The sequence below is a fragment of the Stylophora pistillata genome, chromosome 4, assembly GCF_964205215.1.
Source record: "Stylophora pistillata chromosome 4, jaStyPist1.2, whole genome shotgun sequence".
NCBI lineage: Eukaryota > Metazoa > Cnidaria > Anthozoa > Scleractinia > Pocilloporidae > Stylophora > Stylophora pistillata.
Window position 1 is genome coordinate 23877570 of NC_142522.1, and position 23832 is coordinate 23901401.

Here is a 23832-nt window from a genome sequence, read left to right on the forward strand (position 1 = left end):
TTTTTGATTGGGGGGGGGGGGGGCAAACGTTGGTTTAGAAATTAAGGACTGTTTGACTCTTTTGAGGCAAATTACTTCTCCCCACATCCCCCACACCCCCTCCCACCAGTCGCGGTTGCACGTTATAATTCCTTGGCCGCTTACCGTTTACTTGGATTCATTAAAAAGATCAGCCAGTTAAAAAGTGATACACGATCCTGTCGATGTAAGAATTTCAGTTTCAAAGTTGTAAGTGTCAGGTCTGTTAGGGGGGGATCCGGATCACCGGACCCTCCCCCTGGATCTGCCACTGGACTGACGGCCGATCGATCTTTCTATATTTGATAACTTGCTCCAGAGTCTTGGGCTCAGATATTGAATTGGATGTTTTCCATACCTAACAATGTTAAATCTGGGTAGATAAAAATCTCTCTGTCTTAAACTGTAAGTGTGGCTGTTAGTCAAAAACTTGTTACAAATAGTCCGCGAGCCCAAATAATGTTTAACCTTAGCTTGTACGCTCTCCCTAAACGGTTGCACGGGTAACTGCGCAGAAAATCCAGTGCTCTGTCCTGGAAACCGTAAGCTTTTAATTTGCGCAGCATAAGCGGTGGATGTAGGCTATCGAAAGTCTTGGACATATCTGTTGATATTATTCCCACTAAGCAGACGATTGTCCCTAGCCAATTTCCAATCTTCCACTAGGCCAATCAATGTTGTTTCATAGCTATTGTGCTTTCGATAAGCCGTAAGGCCGTCACCAAGACGATTACACCTGGTTCTCCCCGGCATTCTTTTTCCTCTTTTTTATAGACTGTAAAATTTAAAACCCTGTTCGGTTTCAAGAAACAATAATATTTACCCTAACGCTTGTCCGGTCTTAATCTGTCCAAGTTCAGATCATCGATTATCACGACAGAAGTTGCTTTGGAGGCTTGCCCGGTTGCAAACCTGACTGAGCTCATTCTCAAGTAATTACTGGTAGTCACCACATAGATTTCTCGGCGAGCGATAAATTCCAATAATTTACATATTCCTAGCAGTTCGTCGTAATTTCCAATGCAATTAATTCCAGCGTCTTGTAGTTCTTGATGGGTTTACGGTCGTTTGTTAGTAAGGGAGGATGATACTAAAGCCATAATGCCTCCACCACCTTTTTTCCTGTCATTCCAATAAAGTGAGTGGCCAGAAATTGAGAATTGAGCTTTCGGACAACTGGAGTCAAACTTGGTTTCACTAACATTGCATGAGCGCCAATGGTCTTGATAGTTGCGGTAAGTTCCTCGAATTTATTTTGGATAACATTAATGTTTATGCGACCCATTCGTAAATCCTTGTTGAAGTGTTTCCTTAAGGATTCCAGCTTAGCATTTTCAGAAATACTGTGCTCGTACTCCATCGAGAACTTTTCCTCGGTGTTTTGTAATTCCCTTCTTCCTTGCAAAACCTTGCAGCATGAAACTTCACCCCCCCCCCCCCTCCAAACTCCTTGATAATTATGCCTACCTTGTACTCTATATTTGAGGGTTGTCCAATACCATTAAATGCGTAAATCAGTCCCAGGACAAAATTCAGAAAACCTTTAGCAACTATTTGTGAGACAAATTTGACCTTTAATCCATATTCTTATCGATCTTCTATACGTGGCCGCTTTTTGCCTCTGAACTGCTACGTGAAGTGTATCCTACTTATGAAACAGGAATTCCCCAGCGAACCGACTCAGACTGACTACGAACCTGGTAAAAGATCACCTGTTATAGTTATCTACATTTCGTAGCTGAAGTTGATCAATAGAAAGCAACTACCAAATTGACATTCATCAAAAACTTCCGAGCATTTTGAAGGGTAACCCGCGAAGACAAGGCAAAAACTGATAGCCAACATTCGTTAAAGAGGCATGTATACTTTTCTTTTATGTTTAATTCATTGCTGATGAATTGAGTTCGGTTTTATTTTCAAGAGTACTTCATTTTATAAGTGAAGTGTTATAAGTGAACTGCACAAGCCGCATGGTTCTTTTTCAGGCGAGAAAACTAAAGCCTCAAGATGATCCAGTAAAACAATGTTCGACTACTGACAGCCCAATGTGTTCAGGAGGGACACTGCTGAAACTTTTCTAAGGATTTGCTTGCGACCAGAGGTTCGCTCCAGGTAAACATGTTCTCCTGACTCGAGACGAAGAAAGAGAAGAGGCTGGGGAACATCTTAACTAACACAAGACTCTCAGATGAAAAAAAAAACCTAGCCCAGATAGCTAAAGGATATAAACACCATTTTTACCTACCCAAATATTAGTTGTAGTATTTTCTGGTTCGGACAATTCTCAAATCGTTTTCACAAAGTTGTTTTATTTGTGTCATTGTGTTTACCACCTATCTCGTGGATAACTAAAACTGCTAAAAATTACTAAGACCTATCCTTTGAATTACACACCTGTGTCACTAAAACCCAATGCCAATCTGATTGCAAAGAAAATATTTAGGATAAATGGGCAAGTTGTAGTCCCAATCTTGCTTAAAGCTAAAGAAATTATACTTTCGAAAATACGTGGCGGCTTAGTTTAAACAATGTGTAAAACACAACAGCTCTCAGTGCAGTTGTTATTTATCAATTTTCCATTTACTTAATACCAAAACAGGTGCAATAAAATTGTTTTGAGAAATAATACAAATTACAGCATACTATGGTAATCTTTATGGTTAAATTAAGATCAGAGTCGGCACGCACATGACTTGTTAACATTAACTAACTTGCGCGCATTTATTTTTCTTCAGAATGAAACTTTCCTGTGCCATCAATACCCAATTCCCATCTGATTCCAGACACAATACTAAGGATAACAGGGAAAGTTTAGAATCCAAAATTGAGAGAAGTTGAAGAACTCACTCTTGTGGAAATATTTGGCGGCACAAAATACCACAACCCTGAGCATAGTTAATATTTATTTATTTTATCTTTAAATAAGAGGAGTTATCGGTAACATTAAAACAGGTGTACTAAAATTGTTTTGAGAAGGAATGCAAATTACAGCATATTATGATAACCTTCATAGAACAGATAGGCGCTATCCAGTGTCCCGATACTTGGCTTATGTACATTGTGTTGTGATGGAAATGTTTTTTTTTTTCCCTCAAGTTGATTTAAAATACAATTTCAATGTTATGCGTGCACCAAGTTTCCTTTAGATTTCAGGGGGCTGAATCAATAAGGACACTGGCGTAATCAACTCGCGATCTTCGCACTTTGTCGTGTGATATATTTTGTTTTCCTAACCCCTATTAAATTATTTATCAAAGGAGGTTTTCCTGAAGTGAATTCAAATTATCGTGTTTACTCATAGGAGTAAGCGCCTCTGCATGAGCGCATCAATAATCAGTTTAAGGTGACTCTATATAGTATTTTACAAGGCTTTGGATATTGCATATGCATAAATGATTTCTCCTTTCGCAAATGTTTATCACAGAGCATTCGGTAGAAGGTCAATAATAAAAACCTACAGCCTTAGACTATTTATGGAAGACTCCTTCAGAACCTTAATGTTGTTGCTATGGCAACTACTGATAGAAATGCTTGGCTTTTTTTTTTGACCTACCTGACTTCCAGATGGTGTTTCTAGATTTCTACGCGGTGAATTTTCTTTTTTTGGGGGGAAACAGAGTTAACATCCAAGGAGTTTCAACTGATAAAGCTACAAGAAAATCTGTACATAATTCTCGGGGTAATTCGCAATTTTCGTTTTTGACGCGCATATATTAATGCATATTAATGCAAAATTTGATGATTTTGTTCTGAGAGCGAGAAAATGAAAAATCCTACCCATGTGCCAATTTTAAAAAAATACACCGTCTGGAACGCGCCCAATATGCGCTTTTGGATCACTCTAAAACCCTTGTTTCTCGTGACGTCATCAAAATAGGAATTCTTCAAGTCACGGGAATGCGCATGCTCATGTTTCGCTTTCTTCGCACTTGCTAGTTGAAAATTAGCCGAGAGGTAGAAGCTTACTTTTCTCCACTGCGGCGAAAGATATACCTACTTGTTGAAAACGATATGGAAATGGGTATTTTTAAGCACATTTCTAGGCGTTTTTTGGTGAACAATACTCCATGAATCAATCTATGAAAAAGAGAGGCAGCTAAGTGACCAGTTACAACAAAACTCAAGAATGCCGAGAGAGCGAATTTCATACTAAAATTTCCATCAGAAAACGAAAAGGTACTTACCTAAAATTTACATAGTACTTTGGAGGAGATCCTCCCATGATAGAGGACGAGAGCCACCTGGATGAAACTCCAAAGACACGCGAAACTGTTACGGACACAACATGACTTTGTCGATTGAAGATTAGTGAATCGCAATCGAGGAGTTTTCCACAATAACAGCATGCTGTGGAGAGAGTGTTTCAAAAATAAAAAACAAAGAATACAGAGTTCGCAGAGCTCCCTCGCTGCAGAGATATTTTGGGTCGTTCTCTGCTGAAGGCGCAGTAATCTACATTCTTTGTGGCGTATGTTCTGCATGTGGAGGAGAAATTGGAGAAACAGGATCAGAGAAAGGCAAAGAAATATACGAAGATGGAGTGGAAGACGCTGAAGGAAATAAAACCGTGTAGTAGATGGTGAGGAAACAAGAAAGGGGTCCGGACTAGCTGTACTTCTATTTGATGATAAACTCCGTTGGATCGACGTCAGTCCTTTCCTCTCCATTTTCTCCTCAAAAGCTGACAGAAGAGCCTCCATCAGATCCGCAATCTGTGTAGTTGAGGTCGCTTTTGTTGGATTCAGTTTAACGCGCCTTTTGCCATCTTGATGCGGTCTTTGATGCCAAGAGGTCTGCTCTATTGAGTTCGAGGAAGCTCTATGTTGAAAGAGAAATGAAGACCTCGATCTATTGGACGCTTTTTCTTTGGCATAGATGGGTTATTTCCGTCAGCTATAACGCACAAATTCCACAATAAATATCTTTCGAGCAGCGACAGCTAAGAATGTTGCCGAACAACCACTAGAGTTGTGAGATTCTGGCTGCTAATCGTACTTACTTGCGAAATTATTCATTCTTTAGATGTATTGTTACAGATAAAATTGTGCATAGCGCATGCGGTATATTATGACGCCGCTAGTTTCAATGGGAATAATCTGAACGCTCAGCCAACCGATGTGTATAAGGGGCTTGGCGATATACGGCGCGAATTTTGAAAAGACAACTGTACGACTGATTAGTCGACCGCAGATCGCACTTTGAACGGCCGAACAATGCGTTAGTGCCAAATAAAATCAAAGTAAGCTAAATCATGGGAATGAGAGTCAACAAGATTCAATATCTTCTAATTTTTGACCCAAAATAATACTTTTACTGCGTCCTCTATACACACCGTTTCACTTATGGTCGGACCGTTGGTCGCCACATTGGATGATTCCTTCATTTGAGCTGAAATCAAGAGGCGGAGCCAACCAATTAGGTTCGCGTTTGACCTAGTCTGTAAACAAAAAGAAGGTTCACCATATGCAGATCATCTATTGAATTTATTTCTGCAAGGAAAACTTTTGAATTAAGTTACGCGTCGGTAGACGCCAGTGTGAAGTTTTTAGATCAAATGTGAATCGAGCACGATTGTCAAACTAAATTAAAAAGATGCTCCGAAAAAAAAAAAATTAAAAAATAAGCACCGGGTGACATCGGGTCCAATTTTGGTCAAGGCCTTCTTTAGGAAGCAGTAGCCACAAAAACTCGATGGTAATGTCGAGTATGCGGCAAATGCTCCGGGCACGAGTTTTGTCTTCACTGGATTCATGAGCAGCATCAATGAGCGACACGCTTCAGCCTGCTGCTACCTGCGACAGACCGTTCTCGATGTCTTTTGCTTATTTTGACAGATAAAATTTCCAGAAACGTGAAAAAAATATAGTTTACTTTCGCTTGTGTTCCGCTTTAAAAGCTCAATGTTGCTCCTCTGGCGTCGCTTAAATTCAAACGAGCTAACTGCCAGTTTAACGTTTACGCGGAAAGGTAAACAACTATGAAACTCTCAGTTTATCCTGATATTTTTTTTGATACTTAGCCTGATTATTAAACAATAGTGACTGGGTATGATAACTTATACCGGTAAATATTGTAGCATCAAATACCCTAATACCCTAACATCTCGAGTTGGACAGAGATTCGTGGGGAGAGAGCGCGAGTGGCAACAATGGGCGACACGCTTGAGATACTCTCTCACAAACTGCGGCAGATGCTTCTCGATATCTCCGCTGCTATTATCGGTAAATGTTGTAGCATCCAATACGTGGAAAAGTACTTGTCCTAACACTCAGCTTTATTATCGGTAAATGTTGTTGCATCCAATACGCGGTAAGATGAGTTTACCTGGATATATTTTTTAAAGTAATTTTTTTTAAGTGTTAAAATGCTTGACCTGATTATTAAACATAGGAGAGGGCGTTGAGGTCTATTAGGAACCCCAAAACCGTAGAAAAAAATCGATCAAAACCCAAATCGCATGCAAAACCGTCAAAACTGATAAATATTTGCAGGAGTAGCATTAATGAGCAACACGCTTGAGATAATCTGCGGCAAACGTTTCTCGATGTCTCTGCTTCGGACATTGACAGATGTACGACTTGTTGTAACAGTCAGCCCTATCATTGGTAAATGTTGTAGAATCCAATAACCTAAATTTGACTCAGTATTGGAGCAACGCACATTCATAATAAGAAAGCTTTAAAGAGCTGTACTCAAATGAATAATGGATATTAAACAAGTAAACATCATTGCTCTGACACTCAACCTGATATCGGTAAATGTACGTCAGGTTGTAACATCCAATACCCTAATTTTGATTTTCGAGCAACTCACTGTTCGGAATGAGAAGGCTTTAGATGGCTCAAATGAATGACGAGTTTTTAATAAGGAAACATTAATGAAGTAGTTATTTAAATATACGCATGTGCTAACTACGCCATTGAACTACTCAGGGAAATTGGCTAAATTAAACATTTTCATTTGGCACTCTTCTCCTACATCATGCCTGACTAAAGTATCAGTTGTTGGAACACAAACGTATTGAGGTGGATGCCATACTTCAAAACCTCTGTTGTGCGTGATACTGAATCCGTTCTTACTCGCTTGCCTGCCAACGTAAACATCGTCTAATCTAAAGTACGGAAAGGAAGATAACGTGCCGACAAATGCAGTTACAACGTCGTGAGATAAAATATATCCAAACCTTAGGCAAAAAATCCGGATAAGTTGTTCCATTATATTCTTCGTAAGACACCTTCCATTTTCCTTCTCGAGCGACGTGATTGTTCCTATAATGGTTGCCAGCGTAAAGCTTTTTCTTCGGCGTGGTGGGTGCGCTTAAGAAGGAGAGAATTCTTGGAATATGCACGAAAACGTCGTCATCCAATTTCAAAAGAAACTAGAAATTGCAATACCTTATCGCCCATTCGAAGCCAATTTTGATCTTGTGCGTTTGATTGTAGTAGTAGTCATAATAGATAGCTCGCACAAGGTCTTTAAGAGCTTCGTCTTCCTCCAACAGCAAGTTCGACACTCCTTCATTCCGTGTTTGAGCGACCAGAAAAGCTGACGTCCATCTTGGTTTTGCGGATCTTTCGAATGCCCATGTCTTACGAATGTTGTTCCTTCTTTCGAAATTACCTGGAGCGGATGAGATAATCAACAGAAGATCGTAATGTTACGTACAAGATCTCCTGGTCATAAGAAATGTTTTGTGCTTAATTTGCGGGGTAGAAGTCGTTGTGAAGCTTAATGAGGATTCCGTGGTTGAGTTTAGTTGATTTATTTTCGGTTCTTGCAGTTGTATCCACTGCATATGTTTTGCGACATCTAGTTCTTCGTGAGCGATGTAAGAAAAGGAGGAACGAATACTCCACTTAAGTCCTAGCTGAAAAGATATACAAAGTGCCACCACAAAAGCTAAAACAATTAAAATCTTTATCCTCTGTTTTCTGATCATTGTTGATAACCAGTGCAATAGCGCGGAAGGCACAAAAGCGGAGCTCTACAGCACATTAAGCAGGAGCACCAGGTGTGCGCAAATTAATATTTATTCATACAACAGTGGTTTCTCTACTACGCCCTAGAAGGCCACAATAGTACTAGTGACAACAATATACATGCAAAAATTTCACGAAAGCGCAACAAAATGACAAAGGACAGATGAAGAGAAGTTTAGAAGGTTACAGCGTGGTGTATTGCAATGTTTATCATCCAAATGTGCTTCGTAGAGTAGAAATAACGCCCGAGACGAGTACAAATATCACGCGATCTTTGTACTCTAAAAATACCTGCGAAATTCGCCACCAAATCTTTAAATAGCGCTGCACGCCAGGTCTAAAAATAGATATGTCATCTTTGGATCCCCCGCTGGTTTAGGACAAACACTCGGAGTCTTTACAAGGACTTGTATGCGAAACGTGTCAGAAGCAAGACTATTTTCGCTCAAAAAATGCTCTAACTTTCTAAAATGGTTGCAACTAGGCATTGCTGTTGGGTACATGTAAAAATGACTCAAGATATCCAGAAAGATTGCCAGATTCACTTAATCCGCCTAAAGAAATGCTTAAAAACGGTCGCAAAGCCTTCATACCGTTCCCAAAGCCGAAGGATGCATGACTTGGAACTTTGTCAACGCCGGGTAAATGCGTGTTCTAGAAAGAATTTCTCAGTTGATAGTGTTAACTACAATACTTATCTTTGTGCTGTACACTGAAATCCTTGAAAAAAGCCTTTTCTGAAACCGCTTGTTTGGAAACGTTACATAGACGATGATCTTCTCGCTCTGGAGTACAAACAAAGCGACTATAGAACGTTTCATTGAAAAAGCAAACAATCGTCATCCAACAATGAAATTTACGGCTGAAATTTCCGATAAGGAAACAACATTCCTGGACACCTACATCTATAATTATAAAGGCGAACGATTCAAAAAAGACGCAATCCTTGATGTGCGTACTCATTTTAAACAGACTGAGACATTTCAGTATACACACTATAGTTCCTGTCACCCACAAGGAGTTAAGAAAGGCTTAATAAAAGGAGAAGCCCTTAGACTTCTCAGAACAAACTCCTCTCAAACAATATTCAAGGAGAAAATTGCAAATTTCAAAGCGCATTTGCGAAAGAGAGGCTACCCAGAGGCCCTCATTAACACAACCCTTTCAGAGGTGAATTTCAAAAACAGGAAACTAGCTCTTCAACGGAAACCGAAGACGAACCAATGAATCTTGCCTTTTATTACACAATTTCAACCATCAGTGCCAAACCTAAAGCAAATTCTCATGAGACACTGGCATTTTATAGAAACAACCAGTACTAAGCGAACTATACAAAAATCCGCCACTCGTGTCTTAAAAATGAGGGCGATCGCTCAAAGACATACTCGTGAGGGCCAAAATTTGAATAGGCTATTCTAAACACGCGATGGGGAGTCGTGTAGGCCTGTCAACCCCCTTTTTACATTGAACTGTTAGATCCTTAAGTTTCACGCGATCGAATTTACTTTCCTTTAGTATCTTCGCCTGAAGCTATTTCCCATCATCTATACATGAATCAACTACATAATATTTTCTCGACTTGAGGCAGTCACGAACACGTGCGATGAGGTCTGCTCAATTTCAGCTCAATTTGAAGCCTCTAAACTTTAACCAACGCTTCAATTGTGTGTTTGTAGAGTTCTCTTGGTCTTGCTCGAACTTTGAGCCAAATACACCGTCGTTCCGATTTAAAATACGAGCTTTAGAGGCGTTTGAACTAGAGATGGGCGCATCATCGCCCATATTCATTTACTCGAGAAGCCTGTTTGTTTGTCCTAATCGCTCTAGGGGGTCAAAATTTCGTGACGTCACAAACGCCCCACGCCATTACGCACGCACGTGCGAAAATAAGATGACGTGAGCTTCTTTTTTTACCGGGCAGCAGAGTTACCGTCCTGTTAAGCTGCAGTGCAATTTTCCTTCTCTTTAAAATATGGAAGAAACCAGCAAAGAATTGCCCAATTTTTCTATCGGCATTGACCTTTTAGGTCCTGATCCAACAATCAGCAAAAACAAAGCCGAACAAAACTCGCAAGTTGCGCGTTTGGCTTTGAAAACATTTTATAGCCGGTTACACTTGAGTTCATGTAGCTTTGATTTTCTCCACTTTCCCCGTTAATTTTGAGCTTTTCATTCACAGTTCTCAGTTAACTGGATCAAATGTTTTCGCTCAAACTAAAGTATAAAATGTGGCTTGTTTTTGACCCGCTGATAGGGACGTTTGTTTACTTTGTTGTGCGTTGCGAGAATTTTGCACACTATCACAATAAAAGTGTCTTCTTCCTCGTCGTTGCTCTATTATGAAAGAACTTGTTCATGCTTTTAGCTGTACGTAAATCGAGTTATCAAGTTAGATCGAAAAGCTATCGGCTACGCCTCGAGCTACTCTTACGCATTTTTCGTGCTCTCCACACTTCCCGCGTACATCCATAACTCGATGTACGCATGCTCAGCATGGACGCATTCTTAGTTCAAGTTATGCGTCGGTGGATGTTACTGTGGAATCATTTTAAGATGTTTACGGTCTTTTGTGATGTCATGGCAAAAACTGGGAAGAACATGGCAAGAAACTATTACATCTTCGGATTTGCATAATTTGTTGATATAAACGGTAAAACTCTCTCTCTTTATAGCAAAAAAATTCCTCTATGTCAATGAATAAATAGATAAATATCTTTTGCCAGGAGGCAACCTCACCCTTTGGTGGTTTTCAGGCTGGTCCTGAGCAGAAATTATAAACATACAGTAGCTCAAAATTTGTTAAAAGTTAAAAGAGCATACAGTAACAGTGAAGTCCTTAAATAGAGTTGACAAAATATTAAATAGATAAAATAGTTTATATAAGCTTCTTAAACAAATCAAGGATATTTGAGTTCCTTGTATATATTGGAAGAGCATTACATTCCTGTATCGCTTGTTAAGTTAGTCTTTGTTGCCCCCACTGGCACCGAAATTTGGGCATTTTAAAGTTGTCGTTGTGCCTAGTGTTATAAGGGCCGGGGTATCTCTTAAGTGCATTAAATTAAGTTCCCAGTCAATCAGCCCATGCATGCATTTAACTACAAAAGAAAGATGGTGTTGCCGTCACCTTTCTGATAAAACTAGCCAGTCGAGTTCTTTAATTGCCTTTGCTGCGGAGGAATGTTTAGCTTTGTCAAGGATTGATTTCGAAGCTTTGTTTTGCAATAACTGGACTTTAGCTATTGGAGTTTTGTTGTGTTTGTCTCCCCACACAATTTTACTATAATCCAAGAGATGTAAGGTCATTGATTTGAAATAAAGTTCTCTGGCGTGTATTGGCAATAAATTTTTGATCCTTCTGAGAATGCCAAGTCGTTGATTACTTTGGTTGAAATGTAATCAACATGATCACTCCAAGTAAGGGTTTCATTTATAAGAGCCCCTAAGTATTTGTAAAAATTTGCCTTGTGAAGGAACTCGTCACAGATTTGTAGGCTAATTTTCCCGTGGGAACTCAGCCTTTGTGAGCTCCCAATTATCATAAAAATAGACTTAGCTACATTGAGTGTACGTCAATAGTCATTAAGCCATTGTGCTACACTAGTAAGGTCCTCAATCAGCATTTGTTGTAAATTTGTAGAGGATTTCGCGAAACAGCATAATTAAGGCAGTATCATCTGCAAATAGCGTAACAGACGTGTGCTTTAGGCATTTAGGCAAATCATTGATATAAATAGAGAAAAGGAGTGGACCAAGAATGGATCCTTGTGGTACTCCAACAGAGATACGTCTGTTGCAGGACATTGCTTGACCAATAACTGTCATTTGAAAACGAGATGTCAAAAAGGATTGAAACCAGGCAAGGCTAACCCCAGAAACTCCCAGAGCTTTAAGTTTATAAATTAAAATTGTATGGTCTACCATGTCAAAGGCCTTTTATAGGTCTAAAAAGATGACTCCATTTACGAGACCATTGTCCTTATTTGTAAGCATTTCATCAGTTAATTGTGTCAAGGCAAGGGGTGTTGATCAACCTCGGCGGAAACCAAATTGATTCTTTTACAAGTAATTGATGAGACTCCAGGAAGGTGTATAGCTGCATATACGTTGCTCTTTCAGTCACTTTACTTACAGTTGGAAGTACGAATATTGGTCTATAGTTACCCATATTCGTTCTGTCACCTTGTTTGAAGAGGGAAGTTACCTTCGCACACCGTTCCAAGGAGAGGAAAATTTTCCAATCTCAAAGGAATCATTAATGATATAAGTTAATGAAGGGGCAATGAAACAGGCTGTACCACGTAAAATTCGAGCACTGATCTTGTCTAGACCAATAGCTTTGCTTGTTTTCATCTTGATTAATTCTTTATGGTCAAACATTTCTGATACTGGATTCAGTTTGAAGTTATAAGCTCTGATAGCATCTTTCGATAGCGTGGGCGATGTATTGTGGAACGTCTTAGCAAGATATCTTCCAATGTTCGTGAAATGCTGATTAAGATGCTCTGCAATACCAATAGGACTAGTGTGGAGTTTTCCATTGCATTATGCGGCGATCATGATAACATCAATTAAAATATTTCTGCAGGGAAAACTGATGTTGTTAATGGCGCGTAATTCTAAAATGACTGTGGGATGTTTATCGTCTTCTGCTGTCTTCCGTAGTGTCGCGGTAAGAACTGAAAACGCAGTGAGCTTGTAGCTATAAGCCAGAAATCACAAAAGGAGAAAGCTCAACTGTGTATCGAGTGCGAATGTCGATCTATCAAAATACTTGAAAACAAACAACAAGCAGCACCGGGAAACATCGGGTCAAAGTCAAGATCGAAATTCTACAGTTTTACTCACTCACTCGTCGCGACGATATTCAGTTGATGATTTTCACGTGGCGTTTTCAAATTCCAAAATAAAAAAATAAAGAGCCACGAAAATCTTTATCCTCATCAGGCATGAGAGGGTCTAAATTCGTATCTGTTTTCAAATTTTCAGCTCAATGGCGTGCTTGGCTTGGAAACCAGCAGAGATTTTGAAATTCAGAGTTATGGCGGCTGCGCCTCACAGTTCCAATCGCGTTTGTCGAAAAATATAGACTTGTCTAGTAATATTTAGCCTTTTTAGGAAATAGAGTGTTTTAAGAAGTGGGTTTTTTTTGGACACGTTTGTTGGTTTTATTTTAGACAATCATAGGGCTAGATAGCCAAAGTAAGTCCAAGATCTTTTACACCATTTTTTGGTCCCTAAAGATGCCCACCAACATGGCATAAATCTGCGCAAATATTTCGATGGATACTTATGTTTGGAAAAACAAAGAGACCTGAAACTTGAAAAAGCTTTCCCTTAACCTATATTTTAGAACTGGTTAAAACGGTCAAACTAGCTCAAATGCCTTAACATGGAAAAAATGCAGAAACTATTTGAAGTACTTCAACTGGTTAAAATGGTCAAACTAGCTCAAACGCTTCAACTGGAAAAAAGGAAAGACTACCTGAAATGGCCCAACTGAATAAGATGGTTAAGCTAGCTCCAGTGCTTCAATTAGACAAAATGCACAAACTAACTGAAGTGATTCAATGGTTTAAAATGGTGAAATGGTTAAAATTTCCTCAACTGGACAAAATGCACAAATAAGCTAAAATGTTTCAACTGGTTGAAATGGTCAAACTATCTGAATTGATTCAACTGGGAAAAATGCAAAAACTAGCTGGAACGGTTCAGCGTAAACTGGTTAAAGTGGTCAAACTATCTCAAATGCTTCAACTGGATTAAACGCACAAAGTAGCTGAAATGGTTCAATTGCTTAAAATGGTAAATCTAGCGTAACTAGTTCCTCTGGAAAAAATGCAAAAACTAGTTGAAATAGTTCAATTGGTTAAAAGTTTCTTATGTGTTTATTAACGGACTGACTAGGATCCAAAACTATCTCCTGGTCAGCGCATGTCGGGGAAAAATGTCTGGCTGGTAATGTTGGGTACGATGCGAAAGCTTCGGGGCACTCCAAACAGCACGATTTTGTCTTCACTGGATTCATGAGCAGCATCATGGATCGACACCCTAGGTCGCCTAATCATAAAGTCACGTTAAGTCGCCTTAAGTTACCTAAAGCCGCTATTGGTTACATAATATTATAAGGGTTCCACCCCTCCCAACTGACCCCATTCACCCCACCCAAATCCGGCATATTGTGTTTATTGTAAGGGATTCTGTAATTATTTTTAAGGTTTATGGAGAGACTGTTTCTAAATTTGATTTTATCACTTCAGTCAAATAAAATCGCTTTAAGTCGCCTTAAGTCGCCTTAAATCGCCTAAAAGTCGCAATGTTTTTTCTGCCAATTTTGCTTAAGTCGCCTTAAATCGCCCAAAGTCGCCCAAAGTTACGGCGACCTAAGGCCCCAGAGTAGGCCTTGAATAACGAATATTAAACAGGGAAACATCATTGCTCTGACACTCCACCTGATATCAGTAAATGTTGTAACATCCAATACCCTAATTCTGATATTCGAGCAACGCACTGTTCAGAATGAGAAAGCTTTAGATAGCTACCCCTAATGAATAACGAATTTTTGACAAGGAAACATCAATGAAATAGTTATCTAAATATACGCATGTACCAGCCACGCCATACATACATACATACACACACACACACACACACACACACACACACACGCACACACACACACACACACACACACACACATACACATACATACATACATACATACATACATACATACATACATGCATACATACATATATATATATATATATATATATATATATATATACACATGTTTATTGTAACTCCCAACTTGGGCTTTTCGGTTACAATGTCTAACTAAAATATTTAAGATACATATAAGTTAAAAGGAGAAGGATAACAGCAAGCAAATAATACATTTTATAGCTAGAATCAATTACAAAAGACCTAAAAATATACTTTAAAAATTAAGTTTCAAGTTACTCAACGCAAATGTTCTCCGCTTAATAGCTTCTGTGCTAAACGACGCCTGAAGTTATTTTCATTGTGCGCAACTTTCAACTCATTAAAAATGCAGCTCCAAAGTTTGCGCCCACGACATGTGAATGAACTTTGTCCACATGACAGACGGTAACAAGAGATGAGATGTGTAAAAGTTTGCATGAACGCGTAGTCCTGGTGTGAATATGAGAACGAGGTACAAATATACTGGCCAGATATATTTTGGGACTAAATCATTAAGACATTTAAATACCATTACAGCATGGTTAAGAAGGAGTCTATCTTTAACAGTAAGCCAGTTAAGGGATCTTGTGCCTTCTGAGATGTGGTCATATTTCCTAAGACCCAACACGATACGCACAGCACAATTCTGTACGAGTTAGAGTTTCTTTACATTGCCTTGAGAAGTGTTAGCCCATACAGTTGAGCAATAAAATAGTTTGCTAAAAACGAAAGCGTTTATCAACAATATATGAGACTTTCTGTCCAGAGGGTGCTTTATCCTGCTAATCTGTATTGATATAAATAGACAATTAGAGGTATCTATGCAGCACACCAGGGGTGTGCAAATCAAGTCAACATTTAGATTTACTTGTTGGCGTCATATAACTGAGAGAACTTTTCACCCGTTACACACTCACATTAGTATGTGTATTGTCTATACTGTTCTCCGTATATATCCTAGGGTGCTGACAGGAAGAAGTTAGGAATCAAAGGATTGAACTAGTTTATTAGCTTCGCCGACAGGCAGGGACAACTTCCGTAAAAATTATTTTAAGACCTTGAGTGTTGGTCCGGCCGGGACTCGAACCCTCGACCTCCCGCACAACAGTCCAGTGCTCTATCGATTAAGCTAACCGGGAGGCGGTCAATCATTTCACTAGAGGCCTAAGGGTCCCTCAGTTTGACGGCTAATAGTAGTTGGTGGAAGTGACATAAGCAGCCATTTCTTTTCCATACCGAACCCTAAAAAACAACGCCTATATTAATAATATAGCTGTACATGTAAACAATTGAGCATGCTCATTGGCTGAGAACTCGTCAATACGTCAATGAATCGCAAACAGTAAGGAAAGTTGAAATTAAATTGATTAACAGGTAAGTCGAGAGAGCACATGGAAACAAAATGGCTGAGTTTGAGGAAGAATTCTTCAAACCAAAACACCTAACGAAGGAAAAGGAACTGGCAAAAAGTCTAGAGGTCTTCGGCTTCCAAAAGCAATTGACAGTATGAACCTGAATAGAATTGTCGAGGAGTTTTAAGCATCAATCCATGTAAAGGACGGGGAAGGTTACGAGAGCGTTACCTTTAGTGTAATAGTTACTACCGTCTACGTATACCTAACAGAGAATGAGTACAAATGCTGAATCTGTCAACAAAGTGGCTTTTAACCGATGGTGGTTAAAGGGTCGATCTTGGGGCCGGCCCTATTTAATATCTATATTAACGATCTCCCAGCTGTCCCTAACCTGTGCTCGCTAAAGAGTTGGTCTTTCAAAATGGTCTTTTAACCGATGTTAAAACCGGTGTCAGGTCCGCGCCATGTAGCTTATGGTGTACCTCAAGGGTCGATCTTGGGGCCGGCCCAAGGAGACACCGGCGAAGGAGACTTGAACTACATGTAAGTGAAGTTACAACTAGATCCTTGATTTGACACAAGCTTATTTGTTGTCTATAACTCAAGTGTAAGCATATGACTAAAATGCAAAATAGCTAATACTTTGTATTCTTGTTGTTATAATTTTAGGTAACTGAACCAAGAGGGAGACCACAACAAGACCAGTTTACTATGGAAGGCCACAAAATCTGGGGAAGCTGCTTACCTTCAAGCCACAACTTGAAGGAACACGACTACTGCAAGCTTCAAGTTGATCCTGAATCTCTCAAAGTGGATCTATCTTCGCAGCAAATGTCTTATCCTTGAGAATATCAAGCTGGATGATAAGAGGTTTCAGTTTTGGACTGGCTTTCCAAATTATGCCACCTTCAAAGCCCTCTTTGATTACTTAGATCATGTGGCCCTTCAGAAAAAGAAAAATTGGAGAGGATCTGAGATGAAATCCAAAATTCTGACATCAGAAAAAAATGCCCAAGATCCAAACTTACTTTAGAAGAGGAGTTTTTTATGGTGCTGGTCCTGGGTATTACATTAACAGACCTGGCCCTTAGATTTAGCTTAAGTGAATCAAGTGTGAGTAAAATACTCACCACTTGGGTAAATTTACTAAATTTTTATTTGAAGGACCTGTGCCAGATGCCCAGTTACTGTGAAGATCATGGCAAGGCAAAGCAGTTCTCAAAATTCCCTCATTTGAATGTTATTATTGACTGTACAGAAAGTTTTGCACAAAAGCTATCTTCGCTACAGGCTAACAAGGAAATGTATTCAAATTATAAGAGCCACAGCACTTTTAAGTTTTTAGTATCCATTAATACTTGCGTTGCTATTGTTTATTTTTCCAGGGCCTGGGGTGGGAGAACATCTGACAAGCACATTACAGAAAATAGTGCTGACTTTTTAGCAACATTGGAGCAGGGAGATGAGGTTATGGCTGATAGGGGGGTTGATATTAGTGATACAATGCGTGAAAGTGGGGTTAAGGTTACTATTCCGGATTTTAAAGGGCAAGGGAGGTCACAAATGAAAAAAGAAGAGGGGGAAAGGTCTGAAAAAATAGCAGAAGCCAGGATTCATGTAGAAAGGGCAATTCAAAGGATCAAAACTTATCACATTCTTGATAATGAAGTCCGACTGAGTATGGCTCACTTGGCAGAACAGATTTTTACTGTATGTGCATATTTATTGAATTTTCATACACCAATTTTAAAGTGAGCACAAACAGTTTTGAAACAGGAACTGGCTATTTTTATTGATTTCTTATAAATATATTTTCATGTTTATAATATATTACCAAGTAAAAATGTTAGCAACACCTAGAGTCTTGGCTGTGAAGCAAGTAAATTATTATTAAAGTTTGTAAATAGAATTATTTGCATATTATTCCATTGAAATCTATTTAAGCAAAAAAGCTATACATGTCACCTGTATTAGAGTGATTTTCATTATGGTTAATCTTAATCTTCATTTCAATTTTGATTATCCCTTGATAAAGTAGGAAAAAACAATGCATAGTTCACCCATACTTCCAAAGCAGATTGAAATATCATTACTCTTGCCTTAAGGTAGATAAAGTGGAGAAATCAATGCCTAATTTACCTATCCTTTCCAAACCATCCTTCACTCTCGGGTACGCGAGCTCCAGTAGCAGTACATTATAATAAAATTGCTCAATTCTTGACAACTTAGTGTTCCAAAACTCAGGGTTGTATACTACTCGTTTAATAAATAACTTGATGCCATCTGAAGCAATAAAATCTGTCCACTTTCTTCCAGTGCAAAACAACCGCTGTTGAATTTGATAATAGTATTGATGGTTTTCATTTATGCTATCAGTAGCTTTCACAATGTTCAGCCTCAAGAGAGCAGTTTCTAGTGTTTCACTGTCCTGGGGATGAATTTTCTTGACTTCAATGGAACAGTTATCACCAACAAGTCCATCTGGGGACGCACCCAAGAATGGATGGGACTTGGATACAAAAAATCCACATGGCTGTACTTCATTCCCTGTGCATTTAGAATATTGATTAATAATTTCCAGTCCTGATTTGATTCCATCCTTCATGTATTGTGATTGATAAGCTTTGTTGTAACAGAGAATTTCTTGCATGGCTTTGGTGGGGCTTGTTGTTTTTTTATAAGAGCACGCTTACACTTGGACGCAGTGATTCTAGGGGAGCGCTACGCATGCCACTGGGAGCTCCTGGACTGTTCTCTTGTGGTATTTTCTGTTTCATTAATTCTGTCATCATCCACGCTAATCTTCTCAATGATTGACTCTGCTTTCCTAAGAATATCGGATAAGGATGCTGGATGATCCTTTATAGGGCTTATAATGTTCTCTTGTTTGGTTCTTTCATTATCTTCAAAATTAACTTGTATTTCATGACAAAAAACAAGATTTATGTCATCAGCCGTCATAACATCAGGAAGATCATGAACTACAGTTTCAGAAATAATGTAATTTTCTTTACTACCAAGAATGTGGTAGATTGGTGGCAATGGACTACCTTGATTTGCATCATAAATATTTCTTTTCAAGTTAATTTTGTGTTCCTCCATTTTTTGTTTTTCCAGATCATCAATACCATAATATTTTCCTGTTATGGTTGGAGTAGGCTTCAATTTCTTTACAGGGGGCTCCTTTCCAAACTTGGCTTTATAAAAATTTATATCTTCCACAAGGACTGGTTCAACCTTGACACCTGCCAAATGAAAAAATATATATATATTACAAAAATGTTTCCACTAAAAGGAAAATTAAAAATGTTTGAACAATAAGTGAAATGCTATTACCTTTAGGATCAGACCGTGAACATGGCAAATCGGTGCAAGTGAGATCTGGTGGAAGCTGCTGTTTCCCCTCTGCCACAACATCATAGAGCATAAAAGAAGTGTTCCAATATGGCTGCAGTCACCTCTCAATCTATAAATAAATAATTAATACTACATCAGAAAAATCATTCACAGCTACGTGTATTAGCTGTTTTATAAATGGCAGAACAAACATACCCAACAGTATATGTGCAGTGGGAAAACACTGGCTAGCTTGTAGACCTTTGTAATACCAAGTACATCAGTTTACTTTCTTCACGGTCAGTACAAAACTAGGGATTACAACTGCTTCTTAGAGCCCAAAAGTTCTTGTATTCAGGAAGCAAATGAACTCTGAAGAAACAAGGCAAATAAAATATCAATTTAACAACTTTTAAAACAGGTCAATATTGCTACTTTCAATTGTAAACTTATTAGACTGAATGAATTCCTTGCTTGTGCTCCCAAGCACGTAGTGTTTTGTATTTTCTCACTGCTTTCTTGTCGTATCCAGCTCCGATCAAGTACTCTTTTACTATGGATTCTTCCATCAGTAATGGTACTCCATTTAAATTTATCTGCCAGTCTTTTAGTTTTTGAAGGTACATAATTGTTGGAGTGTTGGTGCACGAAGTAGAAGATTGTTTGGTAGCATTGCTTCCAGGACCCAAAGTAGATTTTTAAAGCGTTACATACGACGTTGACAAGCGCCTTTCTACCGATTGATTTTTCAAAATCAGTAAATAATAAAGGCTGATAGTTTCGAGAGAAACTGTTTGGGGCTGCGTCGGTGGGAGTAACGAAATAATTTGGATATATCAACAAAGTTGAAATGGTAAATTGGCCACCGTAACGATTACAAAAGCTGACGTTTCGAGCGTTAGCCCCTCGTCGGAGCCAACATGGCGCTAACTCGCCGAAAACGCTTCAAAATGGTCTGAGACGCTAGGAATCAACAAAGAAAACAACAAGGCAATAAGGTAAGCCCATTTTATTTCAAAACAAGACATTTTTTTCTCTCTTTTAAGGAAAATCGATAACATCCCATACAAACCTTTATAAATATAAAACGTTGCGCAACAAGGTAAGAGTCACGTCCGCTTTTCTAGTAATGAGCTTGGGCTGCCTGTGCTTTTGTAATCGTTACGGTACCATTTCAACTTTGTTGATATATCCAAATTATATCAATAAATAATACTTTGCAGATTTCTTTCAGCCTCGGTTTAGTTAAACTGGACACTTCTTGGAAGGTTTTTGGAGTTTCAAATTCACCTTGCGTTGAGCATCAAGATCCACCATTTTGTTTAGTGTGCTTTCCCCCCAAGGACAAGGCATTATGGGTCATGCGAAAGTAGAGAATGTAGCTAACGGTGTACTCATAGTTAATGGAGAGCAACTCTAGCTTCTTGAGCACCCTACTTACACAATCTAAATGGCTAACACCCACCTAATCTAACTTTAGATCATTGGGTTCAAGCCGTTCTAAGTGATCATCTAAGTCTTCCCAGTAGCTCATTAAATATGCATAAACATTTCGACCTATCAAATCCCTCACTCATCTGTGAACAAGCCAAGGTGATCGCTGCGAAATGCGTCGGTTAAAGCCCGTCTTCCCTGATGTGAAGAATATTGGGTGCGATGGAAAGAAAACCACTGTATCGATTCCGCTGAGAGTGGATCTTGGGAAGCAGCCTCATAAGAGTACGGAAGAAAATAGTCAGGACACCAACAGTCCAGTAGAACAAGATCTCTTGACGATCTCGACAAGGAGGAACTCTCAACTCAACAGCAAAATCGTGTTTTTAGTCTCTCTGCTAAGTGGGAAAAGGTACGGGAAAAGTTGCTGAATTCGTACATTGAAGAACAGCATCTTCCAGACAATACTAATTGTGTGAACTGTCAAAAGAGTATCGTTACAACACGATGTGAATACTGTGGCCCTCGCCAGTACTTCTGTGTTGAATGTGCACGAGCTCTACATGTCAATCGAAACAAGTTTCATGTACTTGAGCAATGGAAGGTGTGTATGAATATTTTGGGGCCGGTTGTATTCTAGGTACTTTTAGTGTAACATATCTGGTTAAACTGTACTTTCATCTACCTCTTACTTTCTTTATTTTAATAGGATGGGGTATTTTCTCCTTTGTATGCAGATGAGGCAACTGTTAGCTATATGGCCATACGTGCAGAACCGCAACAGTAAAGCTGTTCAGACTTCTGGATGCCTCAGGTCATTTCATTTCATTTCATTTATAGTGGTTAGAGAAGACTAGAATGGTTTGAAAACGAAGCGTTCTTTTACAATTTTATCTGCTCCTTTGTCACATTTTCCTGCCGCTTGCCTAAAATCAAGAACGCTGATGATAATGATACGATTAAATTCTCTCAATATGTCAGGGCCAATAATTAAAATCAAACAATCAGATTGCTCCATTAGCTGTCCAATAATTTCTAAGTATTGGACCGGGTAATGTCCTGAATGATCCCACATGCAATTAAGTTTTGTAATGATATGGCTTACCATTAAGTCCAAAGAGAAACAATAAACTTGGCTTGCATCTATCTGTAAGAGCCTTTTCTGTTGTGCTGGGAGAATATTGGCCCTTGGACTTTTCTGTGCAGACCTCGCTGCACTTGGTTTGTACTTTCAAGACCTCGGAGCAATATTCTTCTAGTATGGCCCTCGCGGTTGGTTAAGGTGTCTACATGGCCCTCAACAAAGTAAGAGGTATGTAAAGCTGCATGTAATGTTTTTTTTATTTTGTTTACTTAACTTCATAAGTTGTTCATTTCTTTTTTTATGAATGTCAGGAAATCATCACCTCAAATATGTACAAGTGTGTGATTGTGAGCCGCATGCTGTCACACTCTTGAAATGTCAGTTCTGGCCAGGATCACCAGCAAATCCAACCACAGGATTCAGCTTCAAACTGATGGAGTTTGTGGAGAAGGTCTTTCTTCATTGTCAAGTGTCCCTGCTAAACATCACAGAAGTGATCACAGAACTCAATCCTCAGCTACAACCAACACATGTAGGTTTGCTTGCAAGGAGTCTTTTTCAGACATATGACCAGACTTTTTTTAATTGATTGATTTTGGTTGGATGGTATGTTTTTTTTTAGGTGAGCTCAATTTACAGTATCCTTAATTCAGAATGCTTTGAAGAATTCAGGTATGTGTGGTTATAGGTTGAGAGTATCAAAGCTGCTAATTTGTGGACGTACAAGGTCTACTAAGGTATTATTGATATTAGAATGAATGTAATTATTACTACTATTATTATTGTTGTTGTTCTTGTTATAATATTATTATTATTATTAATTAGTATTATTATTATTATTATTATTATTATTAGTAGTAGTAGTAGTAGTAATAGTAGTAGTAGTAGTAGTAGTAGTAGCAATAGTAATAGTAGAGGCAGTCACAATATGATTTACAAGTGCTTCTTTATATAATTATTATATTTCTTTATTTATTATCTAGTTGCCCAGCTTAAATATATAGATGTCAAACTCATGCTTTGCTTTTGTCGCTTTTGTGTTCATATGATTCAAAGATACATTGACTGTTTGTTTTAAGGTGAAGATTCCATTTACATTAATTTACAAGACATATTTCTTGTTGTACATGTACATCTACTGACTTGCTGTAAGAAAATAATTAGTCCTAATTGAGATTTTGTTGTTTTCATGTGAAGGTATTTCATGCATCAGTACAAGCATTGTACAAACTACAATGGAAATTTGTACAGTGGAGCTTGGTGTCTTATATGTCCAAGGGTAACTATACATTGTAATTTGTTCTGAATAGTAGCTTGCACTTGAGGAATATTATTATGGCATTCATTTTGGGGCACACAAAATGCACTCATCTTTACACTCGTGCTGTAGTTCTGCAGTATTCATTTTAAGTTGTTGTTGCTGTTCTGTTTTGTATCTATTTTTCTCTTTTCCCCTCTCTTTTGAATAGGATGATGGTGTACTCATTGAAAGCATGGATGGGTGCTTTGGATTGTGTAGAAAAAAGGACAAAGGGCACGATTTAGGAACACCCAAACATGGAACACTCCTATTTGCAGACCAGGATGATGTTTACAACTTTGTCAAAAGTTATGGCAAAGCTGGAGCAGACATGGAACAGGTCTGTATATAGGGTAATGCAATGCTCAGATGTTAATTTGAGAACTGTATGATTTTCCTTTTGGCCCTTTGAATTCAAGATTTCCTGTTTTTGTCCCTTTTTTATCACAGAACCGCAGTAAGTTCCATGCTAGAGAGGTTCTTTCAGCTTTAAGATCAAAAGGCAAAAACAAACTCTTTGACGAGAAAGGTGTCTTTGGGCGGGTATGCAGACATGACTTTCCTTAAGGATTCCTTAACATAAAGCATGATGAAAGGTATGGAGTATATACTAAATACATT

General features: G+C 38.6%; 2 protein-coding genes, 1 long non-coding RNA gene and 2 pseudogenes across 4 annotated transcripts; 3 read left to right on the top strand and 2 right to left on the bottom strand.

The window, feature by feature from the left end:
* Window positions 1-1032: 1032 nt before the first annotated feature.
* Window positions 1033-3437, top strand: LOC148732949 (uncharacterized). The gene is made up of 3 exons (XR_016000766.1): window positions 1033-1253; window positions 1679-1874; window positions 2004-3437. It is a non-coding gene; the product is annotated as an uncharacterized LOC148732949 (long non-coding RNA).
* Window positions 3438-6195: 2758 nt separating this feature from the next.
* Window positions 6196-8015, bottom strand: LOC148732950 (beta-1,3-galactosyltransferase 5-like; annotated as a pseudogene).
* An 8539-nt stretch (window positions 8016-16554) lies between these two features.
* LOC148732951 (uncharacterized) lies at window positions 16555-17812 on the top strand. The gene has a single exon (XM_088756762.1). It carries the CDS (start codon window positions 17105-17107, stop codon window positions 17810-17812), a length of 708 nt encoding a protein of 235 aa, XP_088612888.1. The 5' UTR covers window positions 16555-17104.
* A 194-nt stretch (window positions 17813-18006) lies between these two features.
* Window positions 18007-20083, bottom strand: LOC148732952 (uncharacterized; annotated as a pseudogene). Its single transcript, XR_015999936.1, has 4 exons — window positions 19829-20083; window positions 19610-19765; window positions 19394-19523; window positions 18007-19302 (listed from the first exon to the last, which is right to left on the bottom strand). The product of XR_015999936.1 is annotated as an uncharacterized LOC148732952 (transcript).
* Window positions 20084-21545: 1462 nt separating this feature from the next.
* LOC148732953 (uncharacterized) lies at window positions 21546-23563 on the top strand. The gene is made up of 5 exons (XM_088756203.1): window positions 21546-21641; window positions 22223-22443; window positions 22534-22583; window positions 23109-23190; window positions 23381-23563. The coding sequence occupies exons 2-5, from the start codon at window positions 22345-22347 to the stop codon at window positions 23561-23563; spliced, it is 414 nt and encodes a 137-aa protein (XP_088612329.1). The 5' UTR covers window positions 21546-21641; window positions 22223-22344.
* Window positions 23564-23832: the final 269 nt, after the last annotated feature.

What these genes read in the sequence shown, in the direction of transcription:
- LOC148732951 (XM_088756762.1), top strand. Translation starts at nt 17,105, where the DNA reads ATGGTGCTGGTCCTGGGTATTACATTAACAGACCTGGCCCTTAGATTT.
- LOC148732953 (XM_088756203.1), top strand. Translation starts at nt 22,345, where the DNA reads ATGGAGTTTGTGGAGAAGGTCTTTCTTCATTGTCAAGTGTCCCTGCTA. An exon ending in GAATGCTTTGAAGAATTCAG is followed by an intron (nt 22,584 to 23,108) that starts GTATGTGTGGTT and finishes TTTCATGTGAAG; the next exon opens with GTATTTCATGCATCAGTACA. An exon ending in GGTGTCTTATATGTCCAAGG is followed by an intron (nt 23,191 to 23,380) that starts GTAACTATACAT and finishes TCTTTTGAATAG; the next exon opens with GATGATGGTGTACTCATTGA.